General features: G+C 55.0%; 1 protein-coding gene across 5 annotated transcripts; it reads left to right on the forward strand.

Moving 5' to 3' along the window:
* The first annotated feature begins 423 nt into the window (after window positions 1–423).
* On the forward strand, window positions 424–10,276 carry MCRS1 (microspherule protein 1). 5 transcript variants are annotated; one of them, XM_084877472.1, is made up of 15 exons: window positions 424–672; window positions 1,852–1,971; window positions 2,490–2,628; window positions 2,959–3,097; window positions 3,696–3,854; window positions 3,999–4,108; window positions 4,963–5,071; window positions 5,411–5,549; window positions 8,251–8,326; window positions 8,661–8,689; window positions 8,808–8,900; window positions 9,075–9,157; window positions 9,319–9,406; window positions 9,606–9,733; window positions 9,841–10,276. In XM_084877472.1, the coding sequence occupies exons 2-15, from the start codon at window positions 1,962–1,964 to the stop codon at window positions 9,925–9,927; spliced, it is 1,389 nt and encodes a 462-aa protein (XP_084733598.1). In that variant the 5' UTR covers window positions 424–672; window positions 1,852–1,961; the 3' UTR covers window positions 9,928–10,276. The 5 variants fall into 5 exon arrangements, with proteins under 5 accessions (XP_084733598.1, XP_084733602.1, XP_084733601.1 ...); XM_084877476.1 differs by lacking the exon at window positions 1,852–1,971 and adding an exon at window positions 1,758–1,795 and having other exon boundaries at window positions 428–672; XM_084877474.1 differs by having other exon boundaries at window positions 430–672; window positions 1,758–1,971.
* Window positions 10,277–10,280: the final 4 nt, after the last annotated feature.

Consider the following 10,280-nt stretch of genomic DNA (forward strand, 5'->3'; position numbering starts at 1 on the left):
CTTACCTCTGGAGACCCACCATGCCTCTAGCAGTCCAGGTGCCATTGGGCTGAAGACCAACTGAGCACCGCTCCTTCTCTCAGCGCCTCTCCCAGCGGCTCACCTGATCCACAGCACAGACACCAACCTCCCAGCCCCTTTCGGACTCCCACGTCACGTGACTGGCACAGGGCCTGACACAGACTGTCCTCTCTAAAACATACGGTCGAATCAAACAGTGTATACTGGTCCTGGGAAACTATCAAAGACTCCAATTCTTTGAGCAAATTCGGAAACCTAGTCCGCGCGCGGCCCACCCCGCGATCGGGCCGCCCCGCCCAGCGTCCCCACCTCGCCCCGCCCCGTCCCGCCCGGTCTCGCCCCCCAGCCTATCCCGCCCCACGTCTCGCCTCTCCCTTTAATCGCTCCCCTCCACCGGGTAACCTCTCCGGTGCCTATAATCCCTGATGTTTCCCTATTGGGAAAGCCTTTAATATCACCTGTTGGCAAAATTGTGACCTTCGCAGCCATGGCCACGCCCCCTCCACACCCGTGCTCTGGACGAACCGGAAGAGATTGTAAAGTTCCTACTTCGTAGACCCGGAAGTGGACGTACCTCACGGAAACTGGCTTTGGCCCTGCGGCTGCTGCCGTCGCGGCGGAGAAATTGTTGGAATTGGCAGCCTAGGAATGGTGAGATCTCGCGGTTCTCCTCTAAGGGTTATGAGCGGAGTTGGGGAGGGTCCGGTAGAATTTCCCAGTGTGCCTCCAGGGGCGACCTCCCCTCCCCCGTCCCCGGTTTAGGGCCCCGCCCCGGTAGCGCCCTGGTAATCTGCGCATGCGTGGGCCGGGCCAGAGTCCGGTCCGAGGCGTTACGCATGCGTAAAGGTGGCTTGCTGTGAAGGTGGGGTGAGAATTGGCCCGGTGTTTGCCCCCCACTCCCGCCACCGGTCCGTGAGGCTTAAACCAAGAATGCGAGAGCATCGGGATTCTCTCGGTGTTTGCGTTTGAGTTTCACCACCACTGTTATCCCGAGCTCCTGAAACTGACCTGGACTAACCCCCACCTTGGTGTGCACTCGAGGGAGAAAGAACCGAGGGAGGGAAGGAGGCGCAGATCCTGCCTCCGTCGGGCGTGGGATTGGGGCCCTTCGCCCCCTCCCCAGGGGCAAGTTTCCCAGCCGTATTCTGTGGGGCGTGTGACGGGCACACCTGGGGACAGGGCCGGGAGAATAGCCTGGGCAGGAGCGGGACCCGCGAGCGGCGCGCCCCCTCGAGTCCCAGGACCGGAGTTTTGCCGAGTTTAGGAGCCGCGCAGCCCCGCCCCCCCCCAAATCTCCCCCCCCCCCCCCCCCCCCGGTTGATATTCGAGTTTCCAAATTGTATTTGGTAGTTTCCCCGAGATACCGCCCACCAATCTTCAACTAAGGATGCAAATGGGGGGAGAAAAGAGATGGACTGGTTGGAATTCTATCCTTTTCCCTTTCGCTGGGAGGGAAAGGGGTAGTGCTGTTGAGCTGAGTGGCCAGCTGTTGACAGTGAGTGAAGAATCCCTTGTTTCTTGCTAGTTTATATCAAGGCCATTAACCTAGGGACTATGAGTAGAATCAGTGAGGTCCGTGAACCCTTTAAATAGTATGTGTTTGTACATTTTTATGGGATCATAGCTTTTATCATATTCTCAAAGATGTCAGTGACCTCCCAAAGGCTACTGATTTATCAGGGTCATATTGGCAAAATAGAGACTTCTGTCTTTCTTCTCCTTGTTGTCTTCCCTAGCTTATGGGACCCTGGGGGACCTGTTGCAGTATAAGGAGGTGAGGCTGGCCAGTCGGAATCCTGAGCCTCATGGAGCCTCATTTCTCCTTTGCAGAATCTCCTCCCAGCCTCTAAGCTCACCTGGTCAGAATCCTTGGATGAGCCTGTGGGACCCTTCCTCCTAGCCCTGTGTTTTGGAACCGGTGGCTTTGGGACTGGAAGAGGATGGACAAAGGTAGTATGAGGCCGGGCCAGCTCCCCAAACGTTAGGGCACCAAGCACCTGCTGATTCCACCCCGTGCCTGGCACATGTGTCTGTCCATCCTGGCTGGGCATTGCCACCTCCCCCTGGGCCAGCACCACCCACATACCTCTCGGCAGAGGCCACAGTTGACTGACTTGCTGCTGAGCTGCTGCTCTTCGGCATGGCTGCGTTTTGATGGCAGAGGGAGCAGTTATGCCCAGAGCCCGGTGTGTCGTCATCACCAGTCTGACCTGAGCACCATGTGCTGCACGACATGACATGTGGCACCGGGAGAACTGCCCAGCGTGGGAGGTCTGGGCCAGGTCTGAGCCCAGATGGGATCTGGATGGCCGAGGAATTCCCACCTTAAAACCTCAAGTGTCAAGGAAGCAGGGGAGGGACTGAGGGGGCTGGCAGAGGAAGGGGAGGGCTGAGAAGACCTATGAATAGAGGCTCAGGGCTCTGCTAGGCACTTAGGAGGTCTGAGTTCACTATTTCTCTTTTTCTAGATTCTCAGGGGCTACTAGATTCCTCCCTGATGGCATCAGGCACTGCCAGCCGCTCAGAGGATGAAGAGTCACTGGCAGGGCAGAAGCGAGCCTCCTCACAGGCCTTGGGCACCATCCCTAAACGGAGAAGCTCCTCCAGGTAGTAAGGATTCGGATGGCCAGGGACTGAACAGGGGCTTTAGGCACTTCATGCCTTCATCCCCGTTGACTACCTGAGGCCCTTAGAGGCCTCATTGGCAGAGCCTTTCTTTTCCTGTCCCTACTAAATCCCTGACAGAGGGCAAGGGAGGGCGATCCCAGGTCTTTGACAGGAAACCTTTGTGTACAGTACTCTTTTGTCTCAGAGCGGTGGGGCATAGCAGTGCCATGCTCCATCCGCTGAGCTGGGGACCTGCTGTGTTCTGGAGGCACGGTGTGTGTGGTTGTTGGGGAGGGGGCGGGATTACTCACTGGGTAGGATTCTCCACAGGTTTATCAAGAGGAAGAAGTTTGATGACGAGCTGGTGGAGAGCAGCCTGGCCAAGTCCTCTACCCGGGCAAAGGGAGCCAGTGGGGTGGAACCAGGGCGCTGTTCTGGGAGTGAACCCTCCTCTAGTGAGAAGAAGAAGGTGAGGAATTGGGAGATGTGGCAAGGAGGTGGGAGGGGAAAGATGGGGTCCAGGACCCCAATTTGTCAGCTGCCATGAGTTTCCCTCTAACCTGTCAGTGGCAAGAGTTCTTCAGAGGATGCTATGAGAGGACCAAACTACCTCAGATGCCTCCCTCCTGGGAACCTATCTCCTCCTACTCCCTCTTTCTTGTTCTCTATCCCTTCCCCCCTTCCCCTCCTTCAATGCATCCTGTATCACATTCTGTGTGGGAGGCATGGAGCATGCATCTATTCTAGGAGCAGACAGCCTGTTCCCAGCATTGCTGGGTGTAAAAATAATCCCCAGGTGGCATTGCTCTGGCCCCAGCACTGTACCAGTAAGAGTGTTTTCCTGGTATTCTCTCATCCACCCTCTACTCTGGGGTTGGGGGTGCTACCAGTAAAGAGAAGACCCCATATGGCCAAGGACTGTGGAGAAGTGCTCTGGTGGGAACAGGTATTAGAAAACTAGCTCCCTGCCTGTGCTGCTTATTGTTGAGTGGGGCTGGGGCTGTCACTTGAAGACCAGCTGCCCTGATGCTGGCTTTGAGCTCACTGTGTTCGTGTCCTCTGCCCAGGTGTCCAAGGCCCCCAGCACTCCTGTGCCACCCAGTCCAGCCCCCACTCCTGGAATCACCAAGCGGGTAAAAAAGAGCAAACAGCCACTTCAGGTGACCAAGGATCTGGGCCGCTGGAAGCCTGCTGATGACCTCCTGCTCATCAATGCTGTGTTGCAGGTAGTGCTTCCCACCACCGTTTTCCTGTCACTTTCTCCCTCAGCCTCCAGTGTCCCCCAGCTAGCCCAGGTGTGCCCCGTGGGTGGCAAGGGAAGGGTTTCTTTCCAGCAGTAAGGCTGAAGCAAACCCTCTGGGGCCTTGCAGACCAATGACCTGACATCAGTCCACCTGGGTGTGAAGTTCAGCTGCCGCTTCACCCTTCGGGAAGTCCAGGAGCGCTGGTACGCCCTGCTCTACGATCCTGTCATCTCCAAGTGAGTGGGGCTGGCTCCGGTGGTGGAGAAGTACTGGGGATACCAGAATTCGGCCCCCGGAACAAAAAGAAGTGCATAAGGGCCCAGAGAGGTCGTTGGGGAGGGGCCCAAAGAGGGGGTCTGGGAGTTAGGGCTCCTGGGCCCTGGCATCCTCAGGCTTTAGAGGGACGTTTCTTCCCGCTGCCAACCCTGCCAGTTCTGGCTTGGTATCAGGAGCAAGGGGGTCTAGAAGTCAAGGAAGTAGAAAAGGAGAAAACACCCAAATGAGTGAGGGGAGCTCACTGCGCATTGTGGTTTGAGGCAAGTCACCTCCCAACCTTTCCACACAGATCGCCCACAATGCCTTCTAATTTTAGCACCCCGAGTTCCAAATAAACCTGTGCACACATGCACCACACACTCTTCCTCCTCAGTTACTTCATTTAATGTCATCCAAATTTGTGCGATGCTTAACACCTGTTTTCTACTCCATACCCGCTGGCACTGCTTAAGCTTTAGCCGTGGCCCTGATATACCAGGAAACAGACAGGGCTCAGTGTGAGAAAGAGGAAATGATGGGCAGTGGCTAATGGGTGGCAGCTTTGGCCCAGAAGGACAAAGGTCTTGGCGAGAAAGCTTCAGCTGGATTTAGGATCTTCCTCGGGACTGGCCCCACGGGGGCTGTGCCTTCACTGGGTTGAACACAGGGACTTGTTTCTTGAGTTGCCGGTTCATACTTTGGACAAACCCATGAGACCATGCTAAGCCTTGGCCTCTCCTCCTGCATCTCAGGGTTTGGGGGAAATAGGAACCTTAGATTGCTTAACACCCTCCCTTCAACACTGCCCTGACCTGTCTCCTACCTGCCTACCTAGGCTGGCCTGCCAGGCAATGAGGCAGCTACACCCAGAGGCCATAGCCGCCATCCAGAGCAAGGCCCTGTTCAGCAAGGCTGAGGAACAGCTGCTCAGCAAAGTGGGATCGGTACGGATGGGGTCTAATAAGGTTGATGAAGGGGCTGGGCAGGGTGGGAGCTGGACTAAGTAGAACAGCGGTCGCCAACCTTTCGGACCTCGGATCACCGGCTCGAGACCGCTGAACTAGAAAACTGATGTGGGGAGGCCCTGCTGCCTGGAGACATGCTCCTGCAGATCCACACAACCTGTGGACGGGTACTCAGGAAGAGGCGAGCCTGGCTCCCCAGACAGCCATAGCTTTTCCAGCTCCTGGTGGGAATGGGCTTGGGGGTGGGCAAGGGTAGGGTGGAAAGTCAGGAGTGAGAAAACCTAGGTGCCTAGAGAGCGCATGCCTCTTGCCTTCCAGACCAGCCAGCCCACCTTAGAGACCTTCCAGGACCTGCTGCACAGACACCCTGATGCCTTCTACTTGGCCCGTACTGCCAAGGCTCTGCAGGCACACTGGCAGCTCATGAAGCAGTATTACCTGCTGGAGGACCAGACAGGTAACTCGCCCCGTGAACTGGCAGAGTGGGTATGCATGTGTGAGTATTCTGGGCACAGTTGCCTTCATGTGCCCTGAAATAAGTTCCTCAGTGGCTCCCAGTGTCTGGTTCACCTCTCTTTGCAGCAAGAACCAGATCCTTCTAGAGGGTGGGACAGTAGCTGGAATGGTCTTCAGTTTCATGGCAAGGGTAATTTCAGCCCAAATTGCTTGGAATCCTGGGCAAAATGTCTATCATTTCTGGTTGTTCTGTTTGGTTTTTGGCATTTTATAATTACACTAAAGCCCTAGTGCACAAAATTTGTGCACTAGGAGTGTCCCTCAGCCCAGCCTGCACCCTCTTCAATCTGAGACCCCTCTAGGGATGTCCGATTGTAGGATCGGGCCTAAACTGATAGACATTCCTCTCACAATCTGGGACTGCTGGCTCCTAACCACTCGTCTGCCTGCCTGGCTACCCGATTGCCCCTAACCACTCTGCCTGCCAGCCTGATAGCCCCCTAACTGCTCCCCTGCCAGCCTGATTGCCACTTAACCGCTCCCCTGCCAGCATGATTGACACCTAACTGCCCTCCCCTCCTGGCCTGATTACCCCCTACTGGCCTGATTACCCCCAATTGCCCTCCCTTGCAGGCCTGGTTGCCCCCACTGTCCTCCCCTGCCAGCCCGATCACCCCAACTGCTCTCCCCTGGAGGCCTGGTCACCCCCAACTGCCCTCTCTTGCCAGCCATCTTGTGATGACATGGGGGTGGCCATCTTGTGGGGGCAGCTATCTCAGGACGTGGGGGCGTGAGGGTCGATTTTGCATATCACCTCTTGATTATATAGGATAAGTAATATGTTAATATAATCTTCATGAATAACATTCAAGTATGAGCAAAATGTGAACATCCCCTTCAATGCTCATCCTTTCCCATTTCTCACCCAAGAAATGATACCCTTCCCTCTCTTCACCTTTCACTCACTGCCTTTCCTCCCACCAGCAGTCAGTGCTGCCGTTCAGAACCCCCACTGGGACTTCACACCCATCCTTTTGTCCTTCTTCCCCAAGGGCCAGAATGCTCCCGCTCCATCTCTTCCCTCAGCAGTAAAACTCACTCCTAGTGACAGATCAGGAAAGCAGTCTGATTAAACTGCAGGGAACGCTTCAGTGGATTTGAGATTCAGGGTCAGACTTGCATAATGCAGCGCACGCTGCTCTTTCTTCCTAAAGGTTATTGCCGTTGCCTTCTACATTGTTGTTCACATTGTTGTGAAAAGGAAACTTTGGTCATGCCCTTCACGTTACCATCTGGGTCCTGCAGCTCTGGCTATTTAAAGACATTCCTACCAGAGGATTTTAGGAAATCTTGTCAGGAGGAGGCCCATCATTCTTTCCTAAGGATCTCTGAATTTCGTGCCCAACGGGCAGCCCACTCCTCCGGCCCAAATATCACGCAATTCCCACAGAGAATGGATCCTGGATAAATTTATTTTTGCTATTATAGCTAGCTCCTTTGTCACTATTTTGAAAGTTATTTTGTATAAACTTATTTGCTAACATAAAGGTTTAATTTTTCTCTCCAAGAGTTCTTACGTGGGTATTTGATTTCTCTTTGCTATTTAGAACTAGGAGTCCCCAGGAACAGGGAATGCACACTGCTTAGTTGTTAAGTCAGTTGAATAGTAGGGTGGTGGAATTTCAGGCAGCTGTGGTCGGGGAGGAACTTGGTGGCAGTGACCACCCACCCCATCTCCCCACCAGTCTGACCTAAGGAGGCCGGTGTGCTGGTGGAGGGAACGTTGGGCAGGCGGTGAGGACACCCAGTGTTGTCAAACTCCAACGGACAGTTTCACAGCCTCTAGCTCACATGTGTCAAACACAAGGCCCGCGGGCCAAATCCAGCCCGCCAGGCCTTGCAATGTGGCCCGCACCGCGCTGTCATCACTGCACTCCGCTGTCAGTTTATGACATTGTCAGTTTATGACTGTTCAGTAAACCATTCGGCCCGCGATTTAGGCTGGATTTTAGATTTTGGCCCCTTCTCTGATTGAGTTCGACACCCCTACTCTAGCTAGTGGGAGCTGCTACTGCACAGACACTCGCAATTGTGGCAACAGCCAGCCTTAAGGCAGAAGTTCTCAGATTCTGGAGGCCGGATCCCTTTCACATTTTGACTAGGAAAAAAAAACTGAGAAACTTTCATGAAACAATATTTATCCTGAACATATCTAATGGACTCTGATATTATCCTATGTCCATCTCATTTTTGGAAAAAATGAAACTAATTTCACAACTCATTAACACGGTACAACTCACAATTGAAAATCACTGGTTAGGGTAAGGTAACTCCTTTTAGCACATCCTTTCTAAATGGGCTAGTGCCTCAGCACCTCGCTGGGGCGGCAGAAAATGCCTTCTCTGTTTATAGCAGTTCAGGGCTGTGTGAGAGCCCTTCACACACCAGAAAAGCCCACACGAAAGGTCAAACTTAATTCCCTTCCCTTTGCAGAAGCAACCTCAGGCATGCCTTGTGCCAAATTAGCAGGCAGCCTGATCTGACGTGCACTCCAGTACCTGTATTGGATTAACTTTGTTCATTTCAGCACGAGCTGATCCCACAGGCTCAGTCTGTACAGTGTGTCCCCACATTCAGAGTCTCTCAGCAGCTGGAGGTTGGTGGTAGCATCGGTGCTGACCCTCCCTCTGTCCTTTGTTCAGTGCAGCCGCTGCCCAAGGGGGACCAGGTGCTGAACTTCTCCGATGCAGAGGACCTGATTGATGACAGTAAGCTCAAGTGAGTGGCTGGGGCCACAGGCGGGGTGCAGAGAGCCATGGTCCCCTGGGGCAGAGGGCTCAGGTTACCGCTCCTGCTGCAGAGAACAGCCCAGCCCAGTGTCAGCCTCTAGCTGTAGCGATTGGCACCTGGTCTTTCTGCTCATCCCTCACCTCCCACAGCATCTTACACCCCCAGGCCCCCAGGAAGAAGGCTGGGCGGAGACCAGAGAGCAGCCTCTTGGACCGCTGGGCTAACTGGCTGAGGGAGATCCTAATGAGCCGGGAATACCTGATGGTGATGGCAAGTAAGCTGGGCGTGGAACCTCATTCATTCTTCTCTTTTCCCCTCTCAGGGACATGCGAGACGAGGTCCTGGAACATGGTGAGTGTGCCCTGGTGGGAACAGCAAGGGGGTGGGAGCTTCTGCCTGGACAGAGAGGACCAGTACTAGGTGCTGGTGACTTTGGTGTGTCCCTCCTTACTACCCCAACTCACCCCAGAGCTGACAGTGGCTGACCGGCGCCAGAAGCGAGAGATCCGTCAGCTGGAACAGGAATTGCATAAGTGGCAGGTGCTTGTGGATAGCATCACAGGTGAGGAGGCCAGGGGACCAGGAGGGGCCCTTCTCTCTTCACCCCACCCTGGGCGCCTGACTGCCTGGCTAGGTGTATCTTCCTTCCCCTCAGTAGACCTTGCCCTGGCTCCCTGCCTTCTGCCCTGTAGCCCTAAAGGGTGGCTCTCCCCCACACAAGCTGCTCCTTCCCCAGGCATGAGCTCTCCGGACTTCGACAACCAGACGCTGGCAGTGCTGCGGGGCCGCATGGTGCGGTATCTGATGCGCTCGAGGGAGGTAAGGCAGGCCCAGCTCCATCCATTCTCATTTCCCTTCTCCATCAGTCTTCCCATCATTCCCTTTCTGGGTCTGGTCCCTGATTTCTCATCTTCCCCTGGCCTGTGTGGGCCCATCCCCCAATCCTCAGCTGCCAGCCCTCACCTGCTGTATTTCCCCAGATCACCTTGGGGAGGGCAACCAAGGATAACCAGATTGACGTGGACCTGTCTCTGGAGGGTCCAGCTTGGAAGATCTCCCGGAAGCAAGGTACCAACAGGAAGCAGTGAGGCTTTCTCTCCTGGTTTCTCGCTGCCCTCTGCAGCCTTGGGGCATGGTCTCTTCGGAAACTGTCATGGATGAGCTGGCATTTCAGGATCTCTAATCTGGGAGTCCAGAAAGGGCACCGGGGGCTTTGGGCTCTTTACTGGTCTTCCCCACACCATCCTCTTTTTCTTCTGTTTCATAGGTGTCATCAAACTGAAAAACAACGGTGATTTCTTCATTGCCAACGAAGGCCGGCGGCCCATCTATATCGACGGCCGGCCGGTGCTGTGCGGTTCCAAGTGGCGCCTCAGCAATAACTCCGTGGTGGAGGTGAGCGGGGAGGGAGGCAGAGGCCACAGTGGGACCTGCCTGGGGTGTGGTGAGCCTGGCTTCCAGTCCCACCTCTGTCCTCAGCCACCCTTCTCTCCTGCTTATAGATTGCCAGCCTGCGATTCGTCTTCCTCATCAACCAGGACCTCATTGCCCTTATCCGGGCTGAGGCTGCCAAGATCACCCCACAGTGAGGTGTGGTGGCAGGACCCGTGGGCTCTCTGGCCTCAGTTTCCCCTGCCATTCCAGCTCCCTGCCTAGAGCTGGGAACTTGGGCTCCTGGAAAAACCAGAGTGGGTAGCGAGAGACCCCACTGACAGCCCATTGATCTGAGCCTTTGCTGGGGTGAGGCAGGGGAGAGGGTTTGGGGCTGGCCCTCAGGAACCCTTAGAGGCTGGGACTCTGCAGCTCCCGTAGAGCCAGCGCCCCTCTCAGCAGACTACCTTCCTTCACCCCGATTCCTAAGCTGTGTCTCCAAGCTGACTAGCTACAGACTTTACTGTATTACTTTCCTTTTGTAAATAAAAAGCACTGAGTTCCAAAGTAG

Source organism: Pipistrellus hanaki (assembly GCF_964339955.1).
Source record: "Pipistrellus hanaki genome assembly, chromosome: 3".
NCBI classification, from domain to species: Eukaryota; Metazoa; Chordata; class Mammalia; order Chiroptera; family Vespertilionidae; genus Pipistrellus; species Pipistrellus hanaki.